Below are 26,185 nucleotides of genomic sequence, written 5' to 3'. Positions count from 1 at the left end.
TCGTAGGTTATCTAGACATCCTTCGGGTAATGGGAAGTCAACACAGAGTTGCACCTCCCGTCTGTGACAGCTAATATGTCCTTTATTGACATATTCTATGGAAAGAACAAGAATTCGCAAAAACTCACACTTCATGCGCTTTAATTCTCAGCTGTTTGAAGGAATCATCAAGGCACTATCATGTGCTTTGGAGATCACACTTGTCTCAAAGGAGGCCAGGGTGTTCTTTGATATGGATCTCTTCTGGATGAAGCCTGTCACCTGGCTGGCGCTTCGCGCCTGGCTGGCACATCACTCTTGGCTGGCGCTTCTGGTGCCTGGCTGGCGCTTTTGGCGCCTGGCTGGCGGTTCTGGCGCCTGGCTGGCGGTTCTGGCGCCTGGCGCCCAGCTGGCACTTCGAGCCTGGCTGGAGCTTCGCGGCTGGCTGGTGATGTCCACATCGGACACCCTCTCCTGTCTGGTCTGTCCGCATCTGGCGCAAAGGTTGGAGGCCCGCGCCTTGTCCGACTCGGACAAAAAACGCGCTCGTCCGGGCTGTCTGCATCTGGCGCTTTTCGCCTGTTTGGCACTTGGAGCCTGGCTGGGCTTCGATGTCCAAGGATCCTGAACAAACCAACAATAGTTTTGTCCGGAGACTGGAGAAGGGTGGAAGGTTCTCTTATACCTGGAGCCTATGGCCTAGGACGAGGGGAGGTGCTTGGAGCCAGGTACGTCCAGTAGACGATAGGATATCTTAATAGGACGAGAGAGAAGAGTCTTCCTCCGAGGAGGATCCTTCGTGAGTACTTTCGTTTCTGACGAGATCTATTCCTGCATGTTAAACAGGTTTCTCGTTGCAGAATCTTCCCTCTCCTTGCCCGAAGGAGGGGAAGAAGGTCTGGGAGCCGAAAATAACTGAGCCAAAAGAGGGTGAACCCCGGGCTTTCTTGGCTCTTGTCGTATCCTTCTGAGTACCTTCTGGGAAGCGCTTCGGGCCCTCATAGCACCCCAAAGACTCTGTAGGCAACCCTTAAGCCATTTCTTCTGCTGAAGATAAAACTTAAGCGCCCTGACTGGGCAAAGAGACCCTTCTATCTCTTACCCTATTAAATGGGAAAGTCCCTTGACTTCAAAGCTCTGAGCCAGGGTTAGAAGGGTTCTAGTTCTTTGCCAGAAATAATGGGTTGGCAAGAACCAATCGCCGAGTCTCAATTGAATCCGATGCGAGACTCCAGTACATGAAATTCACTTGTCCTCTTGGTAGTTGCTAGGGCCAAGAGAAAAAATGAATTTCCTCATAAGATTTCTAAAAGAAGCTTGATGAGGAGGTTTCAACCTGTTGGAACAAGGAATCTGCGGGCCACGAAAAGATTCCAACTCGAAGTACATGATGTCCTATTCTTGGTTATCCCGAGGTATCTTATAAGATCCCTAAGGTCTTAGTCCTCTGCTATCTTTAAGTCCCTTTGTAAAGACAGAGGATAGCCTGCTACTGTATTCTTAGATAGCAGATATATCCAAAGGTGATTTTTCTCTCAGAAAGGGAAGAAAACAGTCATTTAGGTCACAGAGTTATCGGAAGAGGATAGTTTATTCATCCAGCCTAGCAAGATCTGTAGCACTTCTTTGTCTTGGCCATGACACTTGCCATTCACCTTGAAAAATCCTTCCATTCATGTCAACTTCTCATCAGTCTGCACGCAGACAGACTCGGAGTGGATAGGTTTTGAGGTCCCTTTCTAAGTGAGGCTGATAGAGTAGACCGACTCTCTTGGGAAGGCCTTTGGAAAGTGCTGTAGGAAGGACGTGACCTCTGTGAATCCAGCCCCTTGAAGGCTAAAAATGGGGCAAAAAGCATCATCCTCTCTCCCTCTGACGCCAGTAATTATCTTAATACATCTGTTAAGAATTTGTATAGGGGAAAAAAAAAGACTAATATTTATTCCCCTTCCAAACTAAAGGATGGTGTATAATGCTACCGCTCTTGGATCGAGAAGAAGGAAGCAGTCTAGAGGAAGCCTCTTCGTCTTCAACATTGCGAAGAGATCTATGAAAAAGACGTCTCCCAGGTTTCCACAACTCTCTTTTCAACGAAGATTATTCAGACGTCAAGAGTTATCATCGTCGTTAAACTCTGCTTGAATCAAATAGAGCAAACTGCCTATTATGGCAGTCAGAAAGTAGCATCATCTACAACGTTTACTTTCAAAATATACAAATGCATTGGTACTGTACGTCCCTCCGACACCCTCACTCGAACTTGCACTGCACTATGCATCCAAAGGGTTGAGCATGATCCAACTTGTCGATATATCTCTCTCTCTATTCACAAATCAAAACCAGACCAGTGGCTCCTATCCTCGAGACGTATCGAGACGATTCTCACGGCCGTGCAACAAGTGCAGCGAACCTCTTGAGGATCGTTACGTTCCGTGCCTGTGCTCCAAACATGTTCTCTCTTTTTAATGCGAACCAGGGCGAAGAGAGAGATTATAGATGCTCCTTGAGATATGAGAGAGCTGTGGAATAAACCTAATTGATAAAATCATTTCGTTCCTCCCGGGGATCGAACCCCCGTCCAGTTAGACGGGGAACGTAATCAGGAACAGACCGTGACGCTACCGAGGCTGCTATCAGAGAGGCTACTGAACCCTTCGGTTAACAACTCGCTGTATCGAGGAATTGTAGAGTCAACAAAATTGCTTGCAATTCTTTAGACTATGTGCCAGGACATCTGTACCTCTGTCAGGTTACCCGGCACCGTCTCGTATATTATTTCCGTTTCTTGGTAGGAAAAAATTTATGTAGGTCTGCATTGTAGTCCATTCAGGGAAACAAACTTCTGCCATGAAGAAAAGGTTCCCAGCAGAATCATCCATTGTCTCACTGAGCATGCTCCGTTCTCTAATAAGGCTATGCTTTCATAAGCATGAGAGCATTGTATAATAAAGTGCTATTCCGCGTTAGAATCGCCCATAATTCTGATACATTGCATTAAACAGCATGAAAAGGTGTAAGAGATCTTTCTGTTGAAAGCTTCTTAGCAAAACGCAGACAATTTTTATTCATGTTTGCTTACAAATTTCCCTCAATCCGAGGCTAAAGTCTGAAATTGTAGGGGAGAGGTACGGTTAGGCAGTCAATCCCGTAGGAGAGAGATGTAACCGAACACTCATTACCGAGAACTAGATGGTACTGCGTTGGTCTACAGAGACAGCAATCTACGTTCGCCGTCTCGCAGTATTCTTCCTGAGTTGCCAGATACTCCATTCAATGAAGGAATAGGTTTATTAAAATTATCGAGCCGAAAACCTGATGCGAGGATTCGGAAGAGCTCTCCTTCATTGGTTAGAGGCTCTTCCAGGAAAAAAAAACTTGGAGACTAAGTCTATGAAGTCTTATATCCAATAGCATAGGAAGCTAGAACTTCCGTCTTCGGTCCTCGGTTCTCACTTGAGGATTTTCTTCGGCTAATAATAATTCTCTTCCTTGTCGAGGGGAACAAAGACAGTCGATATCCCTTCTCTCTCTTCCTCATCGAGGAAAGAATGTAGTAGAGAAATAGCTGTTCCAATGACTACAATACTCTACGTATTTTACCTTTGCGTTATTTTTTCTACTGTATGGTTCAAGTCATATAAGCGTACCAAAGATTCCTCTACGGATGGCAACCGAAAGGACCATTAGTCTAAGTGCAATTAATTGGTACTCCTTGCGACATTCCAGGAGTTTACGGTGTAGGGACAACGCTTAAAGGTATAATTACAACACCAACTGAGCTTCTGTATTTAGCGAATCCTGTTTCGCTTAAATATATTTGCTTGCGAGTTTCCTATGCTTACATAATAAAATGATATTGTTAAGATACAATAAAGTTTTGTACATACTTACCTGGCAGATATATACGATTAATGGCTCACCCATCCTCCCCTCAGGAGACAGGTGGAAGAGAAATTATGGCTTAGAAAACGGGAATAGTTCCAGACCCCGCCACCCAGCGGCGGGAATGGTGGATCACCTGACCTACCTGTCGCGTGTGCCGCGAGTTTTGAAATTCTGTCGGGACGACCGAGTCTATAGCTAAGTATATATCTGCCAGGTAAGTATGTACAAAACTTTATTGTATCTTAACAATATCATTTTTGTACATGAAACTTACCCAGCAGATATATACTTAGCTGATTGGCACCCTTGGTGGCGGGCAAGAGACAGCTAAAAACAAAATAATACTTAAACTAAATACATTAAAAAACAGGGAAAAAACAACCTATGTTCTTGGATAAAATAATCCATAGTTCCTACCTGATTGGGCTGAAGACTTCATGACTACTGTCGATGAGTCTGCCTGCCTCAAGAGTTTCAACGAGGAATGAACCTATGGTTGAATAACTCTTTGGATCGTGTCAATGGGGGCTCGCCCGCTTACGCGACAGAGCCTATTCTGGATCGTACCAATGGGGGCTGACCCACTTACATGGTAGAGCCTTGACCTTTTGTCATATCAATGGAGACTCGCCCTCTTACATGACAGAGTTAAGGTTATTAAAAAATCACAAAGAGCACTGAAGCCAATCCCGATCACCTGACCATGTTAGTATTGTTATAATCTATGAATTGCAAGAGGGTTCCCTATTCCCTCTGACAATTAACCAATAAAAAACAACCACCAATAAAAAGTAATATAAACACTAAACTAAATTAGGAAGGATTAGCCTCAGCCCCTTCTCCCAGCACTGAATTCGCCGAAACATACGCTCCCAGAGCAAAGCACTTTTCGTACGACATTTTAACGTCTCTTAGGTAATTCGAGGCGAACACAGAATTACATCTCCAAAACGTAGACTCTATAAGAGCCTGAAGAGACCATGTTTTGTGAAATGCCATTGACGTAGCTATGGCTCTCACTTCATGAGCTCTTACTCTGAGAACCTTGAGGTGCTCTTCATCGCACTTAAGGTGAGCTTCCCTTATTACATCTTTTATGAAGAATGTAAGGGCGTTCTTAGAAATCGATCTTTTCGGATCTCTTACAGAGCACCAAAGACTTTCTTCTGTACCTCCCAGCAACTTCTTCTTCTCCAGGTAGAGCTTGAGTGCCCTGACTGGACACAAAGTCCTTTCTAGTTCTCTCCCTGTTAATGAAGATAGTCCTCTTATCTCAAAGCTTCTTGGCCAAGGCTTTGAGGGATTTTCATTTTTTGCTAGAAAAAATGGTTTAAAGGAGCAAATCGCTGAATCCTTCTTAAAACCCACTTTACCTTCCAAAGCTTGCAACTCGCTAATTCTCTTGGCTGTTGCTAACGCAAAGAGGAATAATGACTTTCTCGTTAAGTCTCTAAACGAAGCTGCGTGAGACGGTACAAATTTTTCCGAACCACATCCAAGTTCCAGCTAGGCTTCTTGATTACATGGTCTTTCGTGGTTTCGAAAGACCTTATAAGGTCATGTAGATCTTTATTATTCGTCAGATCTATTCCTCTATGTCGAAAAACTGAGGCCAGCATACTTCTGTAACCCTTCACTGTTGATACTGCCAGGTTACAGTCTTTTCTCAAATATAGGAGAAAATCTGCGATTTCAGTTACAGAGGTACTGGAAGAGGATATTTTCTTTCCCTTACACCATCTTCTAAACAACTCCCACTTCGACTGATATACTTTAGAGGTGGAGACTCTTCTGGCTCTTGCAATAGCCTTCGCCACTTCTCGTGAAAAGCCCCTTGCTCTGACAAGTCCTTCGACAGTCTGAAGGCGGTCAGACTTAGAGCAGGGAGGTTTTTGTGAAACCTGTCGAAGTGGGGTTGTTTGAGAAGATCGTTCCTTAGTGGAAGCGATCTTGGAAAATCTACTAACATCCACTCCAGCACCTCTGTGAACCAATCGAGAGCTGGCCAGAAGGGAGCGATGAGGGTCATTCTTGTTCCTTCCGAGTAAGCGAACTTCCTCAATACTTCCCCTACTATCTTGAAAGGAGGGAAGGCGTATGCGTCCAAGCCCGTCCAATCTAGCAGAAAGCTGTCTACTGCTACTGCTTGTGGATCCGAGATCGGGGAGCAATAGGTCTCTAATTTGTGATTCTTGTTGGTCGCGAACAGGTCTATATTGGGCCTTCCCCACAGATGCCATAGTTGTTGGCAAATCTGAGGATTGAGAGTCCATTCCGTGGGTAGGACTTGTTCTTTTCTGCTCAACAGATCTGCCCGGACATTTTTCTCTCCCTGCACAAACCTTGTGAGAAGAGAGATCTTCCTTTCCTGAGCCCAAATCAGCAGATCCTTTGCTGATTCGTACAGGGAAAAGGAATGCGTCCCCCCTTGTTTCTTTATATAAGCGAGGGCTGTTGTGTTGTCCGAGTGAATCTGAATCTCCAGACCTGGGACCTGTTCCTCGAAATGAACTAAAGCTAGATGAATGGCTGTTAGTTCTTTCTTGTTTATGTGCCAGGACACTTGTTCTCCTTCCCAAGTGCCTGACACTTCTTCCGAACCTAGGGTCGCTCCCAACCCTGAATCTGAGGCGTCTGCAAATAACGCTAGGTGAGGGTTCTGTAAGCGAAGGGAGATTCCCTTGCTTAGTTTCTGTGGATCTAACCACCAACGGATATTCTCCTTGATCCCTTTCGAGATTGGAAATGTCTCTCCTAGATTGTTGGACTTCCAATCCCACTTCTCCTTCAGATAAAATTGAAGGGGTCGTAGGTGTAGTCTTCCTAAGGAAACGAACTGTTCCATCGAGGAGAGGGTCCCCAGTAAGCTCATCCATTCCCTCGCGGAACAATGTTCTTTCCTTAAGAAGACTGCCACCTTTTGTAAGCAGCGTTCTCTCCTTTCCTGCGAAGGATACGCTAGAAAATCCCGAGAATCCATCTGAATCCCCAGATAGACAATACTCTGCTGGGGAGTCAGCATGGATTTCTCGCGATTGACTAAAAGTCCTAGGGACTTTGTCAAATTTAGAGTAACTAACAGGTCCTCCAGACATTTTTTCTCCGATTGGGCTCTTATTAGCCAATCGTCCAGATATAACGAGATCCTGATCCCTTCCAGATGTAGCCAATAAGCTACATTCTTCATGATGTCTGTGAAGACTTGAGGGGCAGTCGAAAGTCCGAAACACATCGCTCGAAACTGGAACACTTTCCCTTGGAACATGAATCTCAGATATTTCCTTGCTGCCGGATGAATTGGCACATGGAAATACGCATCCTGAAGGTCCAGGGACACCATCCAGTCCCCTGGACGAAGAGCAGACAGAACAGAGGAAGACGTCTCCATTGAAAATTTCTTCTTCAAGACAAAGAAATTCAGGGCACTGACGTCTAGAACCGGTCTCCATCCCCCTGATGCTTTCGGTACCAGGAATAGCCGATTGTAAAATCCTGGAGACTGGAGATCTTGAACCAGTTCTACCGCTTCCTTGGAAATCATCTGTTCCACTGCTTGCAAAATAGCAAGCTTTCGGACCGGATCCGAGTATCTTGCAGTCAACTCCCTTGGAGTTGTCGTCAAGGGAGGATTTTCCCTGAAGGGGATCAAGTATCCTTTTTTCAGGATAGAGAGGGACCAAGAGTCCGCTCCCTTCTGCGCCCAGACTTTTGCAAAGTGGAGTAGTCTGGCGCCTACTTTCGTCTGGAGGACTCCCTGCTCATCTAGACTTCCCGAAGGACCTTCTAGATGGTCTACCCCTTCTATCTGGTCTGCGACCTCTAAGAGGGGCCCTAGAAGAGGAGGCACCTCGAAAGGGCTGTACAAAAGAGGGTCTCTCTTTTTTCTCTATAGTCACGGCCGGCCTAAACTCCTTGGCTGAGTGCGTGAGGAGATCCTGAGTTGCCTTCTCCGTAAGAGATTTAGAAACCTCTCTAACAGTCTCCTGTGGAAACAGATGCGGGGATAACGGTGCAAAAAGAAGAGATGTTCTTTGCAAAGGTGATACGGCTCTTGCTAGAAAAGAGCTAAAGACTGATCTCTTCTTTAAGACTCCCGTTCCAAAAAGAGAGGCAACTTCTACGGAACCGTCCATGACCGCTCTGTCCAAGCAAGCCAGGACGCTTGAAAGTTCCTCCATGGAAACAAAGTCAGTGTCCTGAGCTCTCTTAGCTAAAGCTCCCAAAGCCCAGTCCATAAAGTTGAAGACTTCCAGGGTCTTAAAGAGGCCCTTTAGAAGGTGGTCTAGCTCACACATGCCCCATGTTGCCTTAGCAGACAGCAAAGACTTCCTCCTGGAAGAGTCCACTAAGGAAGCAAAATCCGCATCTGCGGAAGAAGGGAGGCCTAACCCCATAGGTTCTTTGGTCTCGTACCACCTTCCTGGTTTGCCTGTTAACTTGGAAGGAGGGCAGGAAAAAACTGTTTTGCCCGCTTCCCTTCTGGAAGTCAACCACTCTGAAAAGGTCTTTAAGGCCTTTTTCATACAAAGAGCCGGGCGCATCTTGACGAAGGAAGACGACTTGAGAGCTTTTGTGCTTGACATCAAAGATCCTGGTGAAGGAGGGTCAGCAGGATGAAGGGAGTCTCCGAACTCCTTTAGCAGCAAAAGTGAAAGTCTCTTGTAGTCCGAAACTGCTACATCTACTGGCTCGTCGTCTTCCGATACCTGTTCCAACTGATCCACCGAAGGAGACCGTTTGGGAGTGATCTGGCTCTTCCCGGGAGAAGAACTCCTTTCCCGAGAAGGGGAGCGCTGAACATTAGCACTTCTATACGAAGAGTGAGGCTCCTGCTTGTCCGAAACACTCTTGCGCCTACTAGACTCTTGTTGTCTAGGTTCTAGTGGTTCGCCAGGTTCGCGGCGCTTGCTAGGCTCCTGGCGCTCTGATTCAGAGCGCTTGAAAAGATCCCCGCGTCCTGATTCATGACGCTTAACAGGCTCTTGGCGCCCTAACTCTTGACGCCTAACGTACTCCTGGCGTCCTGCCTCCTGGCGTCCTAACTCCTGGCGCCCTGACTCCTGGCGCCCTGACTCATGGCGTCCTGACTCCTGGCGCCCTGACTCATGGCGTCCTGATTCCTGCCTTCTAACAGACTCCTGACGTCCTGAATCCTGTGGTCTGAGAGGCTCTTGACGCCCTTTCTTGCGTCTTGCTGCCTCTTTGCGCCTGCCTGGCTCCTGGTCCTGCAGACCCAAAGGATCCTGATACTTAAATCGGTTTTCCGGTTCCTTGAACCTAAACCGATCGAGACTTCTGCTCGATTCGCGGCGTCTCCTAGGAGAGAGGCTACGATCTTCTTGTCTACCAGGATTCAAAGCCTTACCCGTCATAGGGCGCTTTTGAGAAGATAGCCTATAGGGCGAAAGAACTCTTCTCTCAGGAGAACAACTCCTATCGGACGAGTCTCTCGACGAAGGCGATAAACGCCCTGGAGATTGTGAGGGTTCTCTCCTATACGAAGAGGGGCGCTTAGCGGAACTCTTAACAGGGAGTGAAACATCTTTCCTCCTTGTCGAGTCCTTAGCAAAGGAGCCTACTAAAGAAGCTAACTGCTCTTGCAGATTAATAAAAAACTTCTTCGTAGGATCCTGAAGAGAAGGCTCCTCTTGTTTCGTCTTCTTAGGTCCCGAAGGCCAATCCTCGGGAAAACGCTCTGGGCTGGAATCAGCCGCGTCTCCTTTAGGCGCCTTCCAGGCTCTCTTCAAAGGGCGCGAAAGAGAGGCCGAACTCCATCCTCGTTTAGGAGAGGAAGAGTCTGAGGCCGAAAAACACTCCCTTAGGACGCCTTTTCTGCGGCAATCCAAGGCAGCCTGGGACTTTACAACAGGATCTGCCGAAGGGACGCCTGACCGTTGGGGATGTTCTGCATCCTCCCTGCGGCTTTCGACATTCCTCCTCCCCTGGTCCTGGGAGTTTGGAAGTGGTCTAGGCCTAGGAGCAATGAGGAACCGGTCAGACGCCCCCTCCACTGCACTGGGGACACTGCACAAGTCACTATCACCACTCTTACCTTCATTTAGAGCTCATAGCTGAGCTTGAAGTTTCTTGATTGAAGCTTTTACATTTTCCCTCTCTGAAGAAGAATCTTTGGATTCAGAACAGGGAGAAGCAGCTGAGGCTAAGGGAAAATCGTTAGTAGGAGAGTTAACTTCTTGTTCTATAGAGCAAGATCTACTAGATGACCTAGCTGAAGCCTTTCTTACTCTATCTCTCTCAAGCTTCCTAACATAAGACGATAACTCCTTCCATTCAAGCTCCGTAAGGTTCTCGCACTCAACACAGGTGTTATTAAAAGAACATTCATTCTCTCTGCATTTAGCGCAAATACTATGAGGATCTACTGCCGATTTAGGCAGCCTAACCTTGCAACCTTCCCTACTGCAAACCCTAAACATAGGTGAAGCCTTAGCGTCAGACATCGTGAAAGAGTAGTCAAAACCAAAGTCGAAAAACAGTCCACAATAAGCGTATGCCAAGCCAGAGAAAAAACAGAATACGTCACCAAAAAACCAATCCAAATTCTCGGCAAACGAGTAGAAATCCAAGATGGAGGAACGAACAATAGGTGTTGTCCGTTCAACCGACAGAGAAATTATGGCTTAGAAAACGGGAATAGTTCCAGACCCCGCCACCCAGCGGCGGGAATGGTGGATCACCTGACCTACCTGTCGCGTGTGCCGCGAGTTTTGAAATTCTGTCGGGACGACCGAGTCTATAGCTAAGTATATATCTGCTGGGTAAGTTTCATGTACAAAAATGTTATTAAGATCTTTGTCAAAGAGAACAAACCCCTTTCCGAGACAAAGAGTAAATATTTTTGTCAATGATGTGTTACACAATTGCTTGACAAAATGTGCAATATGTCACTAATGAGGGAAAACCGCACTTATATGAGAGCAAGTAATCTAGGAATTCGAGCATATAGCTTTTCCCGATAACCACCAAACTCAAGGAAGGGGCAGGATTCCTGTTCCAAGAATGGCTCAGTGCGACATCTTGCGCTTTTGGATTAGATTAGATTAGATTATAAAATTTTTGGCTCATAGCCAAGCACCGGAGCCGGGGGGCGATTCAGCGCTCTTGCGCTTTTGCCATGAGAAGGCTGATCCTGCGAAAAAATTAATAAGAGCCTCGCGGCTGACCTCTCTCTCATAAGGCGATGACTCCTCGCGCCTGGCTGCTGGAACGCGGCTTGCGCCTGGTTGCTGGAACGCGGCTCGCGCCTGGTTGCAGGAACGCGGCTTGCGCCTGGTTGCTGGAACGCAGCTCGCGCCTAGTTGCTGGTACGCGGCTAGCGCCTGGCTGTTGGAACGCGGCTCGCGCTTGGCTGCTGGAACGCTCTAATGATCTGTCAACGGGGGCGTGACCACAATGTGACTAGATCATATAGTTGTTTCTAGACATAATTTGGGTAATGCATTCCTAGAGTTTCCAGCAAGGTAATTACCCGTTTTTTAGCTGGTGCGTTCTACTGCTCTGTCAACTGGGCGTGACCTTCATATAACCTAGGCTAATGAAGGGAAGTCCACTTCTTTGTCTTGTATGATGAAGAATCGGACGAAGAGACGCACTTATGAGGATGCCTTTCCAATGGCGATCTTTGGCAGTCTGGGTCGCCACAGATCCTGCCGAGGGGACGCCTGACCAGTGGGGGTTCTCCCTAACCTTCCTGCGGCTGTCGACTTTCCTCCTCCACTGGGTCTGGGAGTTTGGAAGAGGTCTAGGCCTAGAAGCGCTACGGAGCCGATCAGACGCACCCTCCACTGCACTGGGAACACTAAATTCACTTCTTACCTCTTAAGAGCTCGCCTTTGAGCTCCCTCCAAATATTCTTCAAATTTGCAAAATATGAATTTGTAGATTCTGAGAAGTAAGAAGGTGATGAGGATGCAACAACTACTAGAACTGTTAATACTCTAACTGCTCGTTAGCACGAGACGTATTAAAGCTTCTAAAGGAAGCGTTTCTAGTCATATGCTTTCTGACTTCCTTAAGTAGGAAGTTAGTGTGTATATTCTCCTCAATCAAGTTTAAACACTTCTTACACGTATTAGTGAATAAATATATCCCTTACTTGCAAAAGTTGTGAGGGTCTACCTAAGCAATTGGTAGTCTCACCCAAATTCCAATTACTTCTTCGAAGCAAAATCCAACAAACAGTTAACAAAAGCGTATGCCAAACCAAAGATCCAATACGTCACCAAATAATACAGCTCAGAAGATCGATGGCAACGAAAAACAAAATTCAAGTCAGGAGGTACCAACAACGATGTTGACAGTACCGGCGACAGAGAAAATCTGATTAGAAAACGGGAATGGTTCCTATTCCTGCCACCCAACGGCAGGGCGGTACATCACCTGACCTACCTGTAGCGTGTGCCGCAGAATTCGAATTTCTGTCGGGGACGACGGAGTCTATAGCTAAGTATATATCTGCCAGGTAAGTATGTACAAAACTTTATTGTATACTAACAATATCATATTTGGATACCTGTCACAACTTGACAGAGTGCTAATGCATTGGGTTAGGAAATAATCAATAACAAAAATTAAAAATAAAATAATGCAGAGCAATGGAGATAGCAAAATACAATTCAGTACAATATTAAAAAATACACAGGTAAAATATTTAAGCATAAAACTGAACTATGAATTAAGATGTTTACAAAAGGAGAGAAACTTAGACAAAAGCACTGCCGTTAAAAACTCCATTGGTTAGGAGAAAAGGTTGCACATTATCACCAAAACATAGAACATTAGATAGTTATAAAGGAATATATATTCTCAGACACCCCCAAAAATTATAATGAAAAAGTATCAAACTGCATTAAACAAAACACAAAAGAAAATATTGGTGGTTAAGGTATGCCAAAACGACGGAGTCTATAGCTAAGTATATATCTGACAGGAAAGTTCATGTACAATAACCCTAATTAATGTGGGACCAGTTCCTCTGAGCTAACTTGTGATATTTATAGATTTTTTTCCTGTTCAAGTCTATTTATCTTATCAGGAAGCAGTACAAGAAATGCTTGAAAGAAGGCCTTAGAAAATATCAATTTATTCAGCCACAGTGGTTAAGGAGTCTGTACCAACTTCCAGAGGATCTTGTCTTCTTTTCTTCCCTTACAATGAAGAAATTCAACCACACTCCTAACTCTAACCATAATCACACTTCCATTTGTTCTTGATTCCAGCCTTAGTCCTAAAGGACTACTTGTTCATAAGTGTTTCTGTTTCCGCCCCTGATTTCAGCTGTACTACAGCTTTGCATTCACAATTCCACCTTCAACTCCACTTCAGCCTCCAACCAGATAGCTCCTGCCAGTAGCTCTCCCAAAATACCTCCTACTTCCAAACTTGTTTCAAGAAATTCTCTCATTTCTATAGGCACTCTTTCATCCTATAAGCTTGTTAGTAGTCACACTTTCGCCTCTTATCAGCCTGACACTGTCTATAGCTTCTGCCAATTCTCTGGGAGTTATCAAGATCACTACTGAAGACATGATAAAGGATAATCTGGCTCCAACAAATGTTCCTACACCAGAACTTTTTCTTATAAGTCCTGACTCCTGCCAAGATAAAGATCATTACAGACTCCACGAATCTCCTTCCATCTCAGACCCTTTCCAAAATGACTTGCATTCCTAATAAGTCTTCTTTTAGCATGACATCTACACACCACTCCTGATGACCTGTTCAGCAACCCATCTGTGCATCCTTGAAGCCCAAAGGATGCTGCCACATTTGATGGCAAAAATTTTTCATCTCTTCTTACACCTATGAGTGCCAACAGACACTAGCAAACACTGAGGTGGTGTAATGCCTCTGGAGTACCACTAACAATATGGGATACTGATTTCAAGAGAGTCTACACTGCTATGGACGGGTAACATACATATATGTTTACATATAGCTTTGGGGTAATGTCCGGGTAGCATACATATATGTCCAAGAGTTGCCATCATACAGTTTGAATGAATTTTGCAGGAAAAATGTTCCTAGTTCCGTATATCACTAATAGCAACTCTTCAGATCACCATTTAAAAGCCAGAGCTAAGCTGAGAGACCTTCAGTCTTGCTTGAGGTGACAAGAGGAAATGTTGTCACAACTCCCCATCCAAGGATGTCATAAATATTTAACAATATATATGCTAAGATTTTGTTCCCGGTTTTAGTTCTTATCTTTTATGATACTGTTTCAGCTGAATTCTAAAATGACAAAATACAATAAAAAAATATATGAAAGAACACTTATAACTTAGTAAATTAGGTAGCTTTTTTTATGACTGTCTTAGGGAAAAGAGACCCACAAGGGGTGGGAAACATTTACTTTCAACTTCCCATGAAATGTACAGACATTTTCTTAGTTTTTTTTTCTTATACCACGAGAATATATAAATTTTCCTCCTTCCATTAATGAGTTTTTTTTAGTTTTTCTTTCAAATTGGCTATCCTTAAATTTAGCCCAGTCATGGGTGTGTATGCATTAGTGTATATTAGCCCTGAACTTATGATGAACAGTGATTCCAGCTTGGTCAGATGTGAAATTACTCATCCAGGATCACTCCTCTTTTCATAATGTTATAACAGATAATTTAGTGCTTAGGTTAACAGTGGTACAATAATTATAAAGTAATATACCCTAACTGTCCCTCCCTCCCTTAAGGTCAAACTCAATCCTTCTTCCTTGTGAGACAGGCTTTCTATCAATAAATTATGAAGAGAGCAAGCTCATAATCTAGAAACACAAAAAATGATATGTATAATCACAATAAAATCCTATCAATACAAACCCTTCCTCTTCCACTGCCAGGATGTGAATCATTATCACGTCTATGTGATTTGCGGTTGTCATTATTGTGGCCCCACTGGCTGTAGTTCTGTCGTCCTCTTCCACGACCACCTCGCACTACATCCTTTCCAGGCCTGTGATCTTCATTTTCATCAGGATAATATCTTATGTCTCGAGAGGCAAAGCTCAAACTGCTCTTTGGTTTATTCCTTTCTCCTCCACCACCATGGCTTTCAGAATTATCACCCTTAGGCAACTCCTCCTCTTGTTCACATTCTTGTTCATGGGGCAACCTTCCAAAGCCTCGTCCTCGAGATCCTCGTCCTCTCCCAGTCCCCTTTTCAGATTTTCCTCTAACTTTGTTTCCTTGTCCACCTTGATTACTGAAATCAGCAACCACGTTGCCTTCTCCCTCTACTTTTTCACCTTCTTCTTCCTGTCCATCAGCTGATCCCCACTTGGAGCCCTGTTTCCCTTTTCTTTTACCTTTGCCATCTCGCTTTCTTTCTTTGTCACTTCCATCTCTATCAGGATCAGATAAAAAGCGATAAGACGGGTCTGGTGGCGGGCCATCATTCTGCAAAAAATTATGTATATATTAACATGACTGGTCCTTATCAACAGGCATAACTTATAAAACCTGAAAAGTATAATAGAAAATCAAATCAATCGAGTCTTATTCCAATCCCATCTGTTCAGTTGTTTTCTACTATTTCAGTTAACTAACGTACAAAGCAATACATCAGACGTGCAATAAAACCTGGTTTAGACAAATAGGCAATATTTCAAAATCCAAATTAACTTTCTTTAAATCTTCAGCAGAAAACCCTTATGGACAGAGTCAACAGACTTTACGTAAACCCAAGAGGGCTCCAAGGGGAAATCAGCCTGCAGAGAGAGACAAGTTATAATAAAATGTGGTAACTGTATAGAGAAAGGAAAATAAATGGATACACCTGAATTTGCTCCTCTCATAAAGAAATGGAGATCAGAAGATTCCATACTGCATATATACTTTTATATCAACTGTTCTTACGACAAAAGACTGCATGTGTTTCATGCCCCAAGCAAATTTTATTTTTAGTAGATGAAAGTGGTTTAGGATTACCAAACATATTTAAATTATTCACAGTAGTACTGTACTATTCATCTTAAAACCAATAAGCACCAGTTACATAGGATTTTTTAATTCCAGTTAACTGCTTATCTTTTCTCAGCTGTCTTCATTCTTCCCTCTGCCACACTATCAAGAATATGTAAGACTGTTTTTGCCACTCTCTTGTAATATTTCTTTCCTATTTTTTTTATTCTTTATTAATACTTCGTTTCAAGTTGTTGTTATTGCCCAAGCATACCCCACTAAGTAAAAGTTTTTTGGAGAAAACCAGCTTAGGAAAAAGTACTAAGAACTGATGCCATATCACGTAGTTTTATGAAAAAAAATTGGTGACAACTATCAGTTACCCTTAGATTTATTACTCAATGTTTCTCTTCTTGCCCTGGATAGCAACTACCTGTCTGAGAACTCTGGAGAGATGCGAATTACCCTCTTTATCTTAGGACCTGGAGAAAAACATACTTTCTAATCCCCTACACTGGGAACAACAGCTAGCACCTAATATTAACTTTAAAAGGAATTCAGCCAACTTGGAACCATGATCGGAAGTCAATGATAAATGAACGATGAATCAACTTCTACTGTTTGGTTTTTCCATGCTTAAGCTTAGAATTCGAGTGCCAACGTAACATTACAAGACTGATAACTCTACTTGTTAACTGGTAACTAAACAATACTGTATTGTTGTAAACCTACTATATTACCATATTGTGATATCCTTCTCCAATAAAACTCTGCACTACTAGTATGTTTTACTTCAGCATTACAAGAACCAAGCTTGTTTCATGAACAATACTTATTTATTTTGAAGCCCACCATAACTGCTTTGTGAGGAAATGACATTCGAGGTATGATTTCTCATATATACATTCTAGGCTAGTTCCCCAAGCAGCAAGGTATCAGGGGCATCAGTTTATGCAAATCATGTATCATTTTGTATTTTCAAATACTGCAGACCCCCTTAATGAAAGAATGTCATGAGACAGTCACATAATTTCAACATGGAACTTTCTGTTTCAATGTCTTTCTCCCTTCTTACTGCCCAGCCTCTCAAGCAAGTAAACCAGTGATAATGCAAGATATTTCCCCAATTTTGGTCCTTTGTTGATGACCCAAGCACTCTCTTCAAACTATCCCCCATAGGTCAGGTAATAAATTAGGTAATCAACCACCCTGCCTCTTAGTGAACACACCTGACCATTTTCTTCATTAACTATCTTATTCTAAACCTTGCGACTTTCTCTTTTCATCACGAAGGAAGTTCTGTTTTGCCGGAGTTGCCCTGTTCTTGTACTATACACTGGCAAAGTTGGTAGGGCACATCTAGTACCAGTAAATGTAAAGGGGTTACACAAAGTTCAATATACAATAATAATTATTCTAACAACTGACAACTTAACTAGTATATATACTGCATATATACAAATGAAAATTGTTACACTAAACTGTAATAAAAACCATAGACCCCATGGCAAAAACTGTCAAGAATACAAAAATGAAGATGACGCAGACTGCAAATCAAACACAAAACAGTGAGAAATATGCTAGAAAGCTTTGTTAAGTGAAATAAGAAAATTGCAAAGGCCGTAAAATCAAATAATGTGACAGTTAAATAAAATATAAATATAAACCCTTGATCCAGTATAACACCCATTAATGGAATCAATAAAAAAACCAATAAAGCACTATTTTTTCTAAAAACAGGAAGTTTGTCTTTACTACACAGGAATTAATGTGTCTGCACATGACCTGTAAATGAAGTTTATATATTATCATCATTATCATAAAGTGAATAAGCAAAAGTACAAAAATGCAAAAATATATGTAGTCACAAAAATTTATTCATGTATTGGCAGATTATAGTAGGGGAGTTACTAGACGAGTAGCAACTGCAATGTTACATGTCAATAGGTATTTTATTAGGTATTTTCTCAAATGACCCTTACTTTAAGGGAACTATTAGTTGACAAAAGTAAGAATGTGGTATGTTAGAAGGATTTAAAAGTAAATATTACTGAAACAAGATTACCGTAATTAATATGGAAATTTGGCGATACATACATTGATTTTTTGTGATACATAGTTTCTCCATACTTAATAACAATGTGGAAAATATTTTCATGCTTTGCAAATTAATGGGTTTTATTCTAACATCTACATGGTATAGATTTAACCTTTATTCTAATTTTATTTTGTTCTAATTAGGATTTCATGGTCATGTCATATTCCAGCCAAGTGTAACTGTACAATAAAATGTTATTTAGCATTTCTAATATTTCCTGTTGTTGTGGTTAGCTTTTCTTTGTCTGTAATAGACAAAATTACTGCATAAACCTACATCCAATATTATCGAAATCTTAAACTACTGCAACAGCTTTAGCCACATCAATTTGAATGTACTGAAACACTAACTGCTAGGGAAATTTCTGACGCAGCACAACTAATCAGTTTATACGATATACTGTACAATCCTCCCTATTCTATAAATTTTTTTTAGTTTGCTGGTAAGTTAACTGCAGAAAATTTTAATTCAAAATCAATGAACTTGAAAAATACATTTTTTAAAATAATGAACTGAAATACTACAATAATCAATGTGCTGTGGTAACCAAAGCCACGGTGTATAATGCATTGAGAGATGAATGTGCACAAGCACCAAGCAAAACAAAGCCATTAACTCTTGAGTGTTGCCACCTTATTTTTACATTTTTAGTTTTCAAAGTTTTGCTAGTCAAAATTGGCATGAGTCTTTGAGGTTGGAGCTTCTTTGATACCAGAAAATAGTACACTAATTTGCCTTTACCAAGCAAATCTTCCTCTTAGCAGCTTTCTTCTAAAGCATGCAACCTCTTTGCTTCCCAGAAAAATCCAAGTAGTCATTTATTTTAGATATCAATAAAGTCTGGAAAATTTTCCTAATCATCCAAACATTAAAACCTAACAGAAACAGACCAATAGCCCTCACCACTTGTGACTGTATGCTGATGGAAAAAATTTTCAATACCAGACTCGTATGGCATTTGGAAACTCAAAATCTGTTGCCACCTTACTAATTTGGATTAAAAAAATAAAATCCACACTAGACCCTTTGCTTAAGTTATCAACCCAAATCGAGCAGGGTTTTTGCTAAGCAAAGTCAAACTATAAGGATTTCCTTGACCTATAAAAACCCTATGACACAACTTGGCATTCGTATTATATGGGTATAAAACAAAATACAGAGCAGTCTCTCTTACCCAGAGTCCATTAAAAGAAAAAAAAAAAATCAGTTATCCGGAGGTTATGAAGCCTCTAGTCACTGCTACAGGAATTATTTGCAGTCAGATAAGTTTGTGGGTAGCCTTCTGAAGTGGATGGCATCCACTAACCAAAGTTCTACTACTATGTAATATATTACTACACCTGTACATAAAAAATGGTTAAATACAGGGCATGGAATATCTAACATACTCTGAAATAAATACTTCACCTCTGAGAGCCTTTGTCTAGTTGGCATGATATCAGATGGACGGGGAATAGAGGGATGTTCCTGGGGTTCTCGAGGTCTTTCAGATTTATCAGGCCTTGCTCGGGGCGCTTTCATGACATATGGTTTCACTTTGTCCATTGTTACTGTTGAGCTAAATTTATCAGCATTCTTCTTATCGGCTTCAATTTCCTGTCAAATCATTAAGACAAAGCTTTATAATCTACCAGACTTTCTCATGATAATATAAATTTAAACTGCAATGCTTAAGGTACAGCATATTTAATATTTCAGCAATTATATATAAAAATGCTAAAAATGGAATGGCAATCTTTGTAATGATCCACTGTAGCCTCACTCCTCTACTGTAGTCTAGGTTTGGTAGTTTACATCTATACAATGGGCTTGTTTGTAATCAAATATTTTACAATTATATCATGGAAATCAAAATGATTCTAAACAAATTTTCTGTCAATTTCCAGCCATTTAATTAACTTAACAGTTAAAAGTTCTATTAACAGCAAGAGGAAGATAACATGAAAAGGCTGACAATCTATACAAATGACATAGTTACACAAGTCAATGAGAGAAAACTTTAAAGTATATTATACTTATCATATATTAGTAGTACTTGTTATCAGACATTAAATTACATAACCATGTCCTGGAAAGTAATAATAACAAGAGCTCACCACCATCCAATGAAATATTACTACCTTGCAATAGATTTGCCTTAAATCTTCTTTGTGCCTCAACATAGCCTCTTCTCTTATCATTACAGTAACTTTAATACAAACACAACAAAAGAAAACAAATGATCATTTGTTTAACCCCACTACTATGGTAAAAAAACAAAAACCTTTAATTTCTTAAGTTACCTCATGCCGCTTACGAAGTTCTTCATTTTTCCTTCTTATATTCTCCATCTTCTCCGTTAGGAGCTTTTCCTTCTCTTCACGAGACATCTGGTAAAAGATAGTGTATTATTGTAAAACCTGACATTGGATACCTTTCCTAACAGAAATTAAGTTTACTTGCCCTGCTTTTGCAAAAATCCCTGTCCCACCATTATCTAAATTTTTTGCATGGTGGATGAAATAGGTATTAGATGATAAATTGCATATATTTTTTATTCAACACAAGTAAATAAGTCACTATTGCATTCTCCCTTACCCATACCTCTCTGACAATGATGGGGATTGCAGTGGGAAACCAAGCTTTTTTTGGATGACAAAAAGCTTTTTTTGATGACAAAAAGACAACTAAGTGATTCACACAAGGATCAAAGGTGAAATATATATGCCTTATGTGTCCTGTTCCTAGAAAGAGGAAAAAAAAGGATACAATACCATTTAAATTGAAAGCATCTTAAATTAGTCCTAACCTTACCTAAGATACAGCATTGTTCTCTATCAGCTGGGAGTGAGCTTTACTTCTTTCATTTGGGATTTCCAAAACCTTCCAGAACAAAAAAAGTTTAAAGGGCATCTGAATGTTATATCCTAACCTCATTCAGAATTCAACATCCTACTTGATTATAGGAAGGCTTCCCCCACCCAAAACTTCCTCTGCCTACACGAATGTCACCCAGGATGCTATTTCCTACCAAAAACTGGGTACATTTACTCCCATCTGATCCTCCATGAGGATCCTGAAACTTACTCCTCACCTCAACTTGCACTTTGGAAGTGAAAGGTTCAGGTGCACCATGGTTTACCTCATGCAGATGCCCTTCACATGCACACACCCACAACATCTAGCCTGAAACAAACACCGAAGTGTAGGTGTCATCTTCACAACAGTATAATACTTTCCCTCACTCCCTACCAAGTCCTGCAAAATTCACAACAATTCCAAAATGTAAAAAAAAATGTACTGAATATGTAAACGGATGAAGGTATGGAATTTAGGGTCCCATCCCAAGCACTGGGACCTCTAAGGTCATTCAGTACTAAAAAAATTAAATAATGAAGTGACATGATATGAAAGGATGAACACTTTATAACAAACTTCATTTCACTCAGTTCTGTTAGTCCTCTACTCTTTTTCAATAAGTATGTATTTATTATGCTTATGGTTATATTGAACAAAATAAAAAATATATGTATGCATAAAAAAATACATTGGGAAACTGAGGTATGAACATGTTATAAAAAAGTAGGAGAATAAATAAAATTAATACTATTTACTTCTCTAAAACTTTATCGTTTTTTTAAATTAGAGAGTATGTAGTATTAGAATGTCTTCCTATCTCCCAGAATTTCAGACAAAGAATTTACATCAAACCAGAAACACTGTTCCTTGTCTCTATTTATTCATAACAATGCTAACAAGTCATCCCAGTGAGCACACACTAAGGGGCACTACAGATGCGGGGGATGCGTACCAGTCCTCCCCAGGGAATAGCTAAAATTTGCGAATACATACTTAAAACCCCTCTAAAAAGGCTCATACAATGGTCACCCCCCCCCCCCCCCCCCGTATTCGCAGGGGATGCGTACCAGATCCCCCGTAAATGTTTAGACTCCGCCAATATTTGGAGCCCCTATAAAAATGCTGAAAATTCTTATACCTGGTTTTTATATATAAATAGTTTTATCACCACAACAAAGGAAAAATCTATTTCTGGGCGTATGACCTGTGTCGCCCCGTGAAAAGTGCATTTTATACTGAAATTGATAAAAAAAACCCAGGAATTTCTGGATATTTCTCATAGAAAAATACCACGAATAGGCGAATTTCCCATGAATAATGGGTAGATATGGTCCAGAGAGAAATCTGTGAATCCCTGTGTCCGCAAATCAGGATAACGTGAATATGGGGGCCCCACTGTACTTGAATATTTTAATAGTTCCATCACAAAAGTGCATTTAGTCATGAAATTGGTAAGAAAATACAGTAATTAGTGAATATTTCTCAGTGAAACATACTGCGAATAGAGGAATTTCCAGCAAATAAAGGGTAGATATGGTCCAAAGAGAAATCCGCAAATAGGCGAGTCTGTGAATCTCAAGAATGTGAATACGGGGGATTTACTTTATTACCGTCTTAAATACGGCGATGGGTAAGGCAGGTGTGTCAATCTTCAGCTGAATTGAAACTATTTCATCCCATCTAACTGTTTGGAGGGAAGAATGACCAAAAACTTATGCTGATTCTTATGATTTCACAATTATTGTTGGTTATAAGAGAGGAAGAAAATCTCTCTTGCCATTTTCTCAAAATATATGACTTCATGGGCCATTTCATACCTATGTAGGAAACTAAAATACAGTGCACCATTTTTTGTCTCCCTGTCAACCTTCATTCCTGGACTCCCAACATGGCCTTTGATCCAAAGGAAAAGCAGACTCTAGGATAGAATATAAGGAATATCCCATCCCAAGCCTTGCAAACAAGAAGATGCACTAAATTATAATTACACATGGAATCTATTGTGCTCCTAGAATCTGTGTTGCATATCACAAAAACCTTGTGTTTTGATGGTTCACAAAGTAACAACAAATTACTTCTGTACGTTCTGGCATCAACCCAAAGGCTGGATGACCAAGTCCCCTAGAGAGAGTGTTGATTTCAAGAAAAATCAGCATGAATGATAAACACTAGCTGATGACTCTTAATTGGCACAAATATCTTTACATTGTTATACAGTATGTGTGTGTGGTGGAGAAAAGAAGATGAAATCCATATGAACATACAGTACATTCAATATTCACACAAAAACAATGAAGGCTTTTGTTTGCAGGAGTTTAAGATCTATTTAGGATTTTAAAAATTTTTTCAGTTATCCAACATTAAACTATACTAGCCTATTTCATAAGGATAAAATGCAACTGTTATCAAATATCCACTGGTATTACAGCTACTCAATTCTGTCCTAAAAAAAAAACATACTATTTCATTCACTAGCATCAAAGCAAAACCTCAATCTTACACGATTCAAGTTGTGTGAATTCATAATAGCGCGAACTTTTCATTGGAAAACGCACCATTTTCGAATCCTGGAGGAACCCTGCAAAGGTGTTTGTTAAATTTTTTATGCAATTTATAAGTTTTCAACCTTTTATGTTTAAATTAAATAACTAAAATAATAATTCTCTCTCTCTCTCTTTTACCGAGATGAGAGAATTTTTATGGTACATGTAGTATGTACAGTGGTACCTCGAGATACGAAAGGCTCAACTTACAAAAAACTCTTGATACGAAAGCAAATACGAAAAATTTTACGACTCTACATATGAAAATTGCTCAAGATACGAAAGGTTGTTGCTGTAAAGTCCGAGATTCGCCCGGACCACTGATAACAATTTTGAAACTTGCACGCCGCCAAATGAGTAGACTTGCCACCATCCTCCCGCTCTCCCATTGGTTTCTGATGCTAGTCACCGCCATGAGATCCTTCTCTCCTATTGGTCAGCATCCCTCCCATCATGCATCTACGTAGCAGCGTGTTTCTTCGGTCACTTCACGGCATCATCGGTATCGTATGCACGCGGTATTCGTTCGTTCTAACGATTTCGTTTATTAACGTAAATTCGTTAGTGATTTTGTTGTAGTATACCTTATCGTGTTGTGTGAGAACTTTACTACATACGTATACGTACTACATAACATAATTACGTACAGTATATACGTAGTCATGGGTCCCAAGAAACTTGAAATTCACGGAAAGAAGAGGATGCTCTCTTTGGAGACAAAGATGGAGATTATAAAGAAGTATGAAGCTGGTATGCGATTGTGTGTGATCGCCAAGGAATACAGCCGAAATCCGTCGACAATAGGGACCATCCTTAAGCAGAAGGATGCAATCAAAGCAGCTACAACCTTCCAAGGGCGTCACTATTTTGTCCAGCAAGAGGACCCACATGTACGATGAAATGGAAAGGCTTCTTCTTGTCTGTATAAAAGACAAAGAAATCGCTGGTGATACGATAACGGAGACGGCAATCTGCCACAAGGCCAGCGCTATTTCCGGAGATTTGATTGCCCAGGCCGAAGACGATGGAGGAGATGGGACATCAACGCCAACCCCAGACTTCAAGGCTTCGCATGGGTGGTTCGAGAAATTCCGTAAACGGACTGGCATCCATTCAGTGGTGTGGCATGGGGAGGCGGCCAGCTCGGACATCAAAGCGGCCAAAGCCTTTAAAAAGACGTTCGACAAGATGATGATCAACAAAGGCTACAGTTCTCAGCAAGTTTTCAACTGTGATGAGACTGGCCTTTTTTGGAAAAAAATGCCTCGTTGGATGTACATCACACAGGAAGAGAAGAAGCTACCCGGGCATAAGCCTATGAAAGACAGGCTTACGCTCGCTCTTTCTTCCAACGCCAGTGGGTATTGCAAGGTGAAGCACCTACTTATCTATCATTCTGAGACTCCTCAAGCCTTCAAGGCCAAAAAAAGGCTTAAGGAGAAGCTTCCAGTGATGTGAGGGCTAATGCGAAAGCCTGGGTAACAGGGCTTTTGTTCACCGAGAGGGTAAAACTGTGTTTCTTGGAAGAGAAGTGCCTCCATCTGAAATGTCTGCTGGTGTTGGACAATGCCCCTCCCCACCCTCCTGGTCTCGAGGAAGATATCCTAGCAGATTATTCCTTCATCAAGGTTCTTTATCTTCTACCTAACACCACCTCTCTCCTCCAGCCCATGGACCAGCAAGTGATATCGGACTTCAAGAAGCTGTATATGAAACATCTTTTCAAGAGATGTTTCGACATCACCGATACCACAAACCTCACCTTGCCTCAATTTTGGAAAGAGCATTTCGACATCGTCATATGCCTCCGACTCATCGACCAAGCTTGGCAGGAGGTTTCGAGGCGAACTTGAATTCCTTGTGGAGGAAACTCTGGCCTGATGCCGTATCCGCCCAAGACTTCGAGGGATTCGATGTGGGCGAAGCTGGTGCTGCAGATTCAGGAACAGTTGACGATCTTGAAACTGTTTCGCAAACAGATCTTGACGAGATCGTTGCACTCGGCAAGTCCATGGGGCTGGTCGTCGACGAGGACGACATCAATGACCTTCTCGAGGAGCACCAAGAGGAGCTTGCGACGGATGACCTGAAGGAGTTGGAGGCTATGCAACATAACGTCGTTCAAGAGGAGTTCTCTAGCAGCGGCGAGGAGGATGACGACTCTATGGCAATGGCAGAAATTAAGGATGCTCTAGCTGCTTTTCATAAGGTGCAATCATTCGTAGAAAAGAGACACCCTGAAAAGGCTTACACAGGTCGTATGCTTGCACAGTTCGATGACGTTTGCCCGAGTCGTTTCAGGAACATCGTCAAAAGTAGGCAGAAGCAATCTTCCTTGGATAGTTATTTTTTAAAGAGGCCTTTAGTAGGAGTAGTAGTAAGCAAAAAGGAAGAACCAAGTGATACTAAAAAACAGAAAGTTGAAAGTGGTGAAGAAGTTGAAATTTTTATATATAGAAAAAGTAAAGTATAAAATAGTAAAAAAAAAATAAAAATATAAAAATAAAGACAATTTTTTTTTTTTTTAAGTTTTTTGTAAAGTTAAGTGTTACAGTTTTGTTAATGTGTTTCGTAAAGTTTAGTTTATGTTTTCCTTACAGTTTTTATGTGTTTCGTAAAGTTAAGTGTAAGTATCTGCCGTTTGTCCTCCTCCTCTGTCACAACTTTCAGAGATAGCCTCACTCGAAAGGTAAGCTTCCACATTTTACTACATACGTACGTATGTACGTACAGTATTTCTTGTATACCATGTACAATAATACACTTTATTTACAGGTACTATATTAGCAGTACGTATTAAGTTAGGTATTGAATGGTCCAAATTGTTGTAGTATTTCAATGTTTATAGGTCAATTTAGCTTTATTATGAAATTTACTGGGGTGCTTTTGGAGGGCTTGGAACGGATTAGCCATTTTACATGTAA

At 41.5% G+C, this 26,185-nt stretch overlaps 1 protein-coding gene across 12 annotated transcripts in view; it reads right to left on the bottom strand.

Moving 5' to 3' along the window:
- LOC135213510 (coiled-coil domain-containing protein 9-like) overlaps window positions 1-26,185 on the bottom strand; it is a 139,395-nt gene that overhangs the window by 63,321 nt on the left and 49,889 nt on the right. For 5 of the 12 annotated variants that reach the window (XR_010314142.1, XR_010314141.1, XR_010314144.1 and 2 more), the window contains exons 2-5: window positions 20,954-21,045; window positions 20,163-20,249; window positions 19,288-19,476; window positions 14,703-15,278 (exon numbers count right to left, since the gene is read on the bottom strand). Coding sequence is in view for 8 of the 12 variants with exons in the window: in XM_064247415.1 (XP_064103485.1) it covers window positions 14,703-15,278; window positions 19,288-19,476; window positions 20,163-20,249; window positions 20,954-21,040 (939 nt within the window). In the remaining 4 variants the exon portion in view is untranslated. Of the gene's footprint in view, window positions 1-14,702; window positions 15,279-19,287; window positions 19,477-20,162; window positions 20,250-20,463; window positions 20,604-20,953; window positions 21,046-26,185 lie in introns of those variants that run through there. The other 7 variants (XM_064247420.1, XM_064247417.1, XM_064247419.1 and 4 more) reach the window with 3 other exon arrangements.

This window comes from Macrobrachium nipponense, chromosome 43 (genome assembly GCF_015104395.2).
Source record: "Macrobrachium nipponense isolate FS-2020 chromosome 43, ASM1510439v2, whole genome shotgun sequence".
NCBI lineage: Eukaryota > Metazoa > Arthropoda > Malacostraca > Decapoda > Palaemonidae > Macrobrachium > Macrobrachium nipponense.
This window is presented reverse-complemented; position numbering and strand designations above follow the sequence as displayed.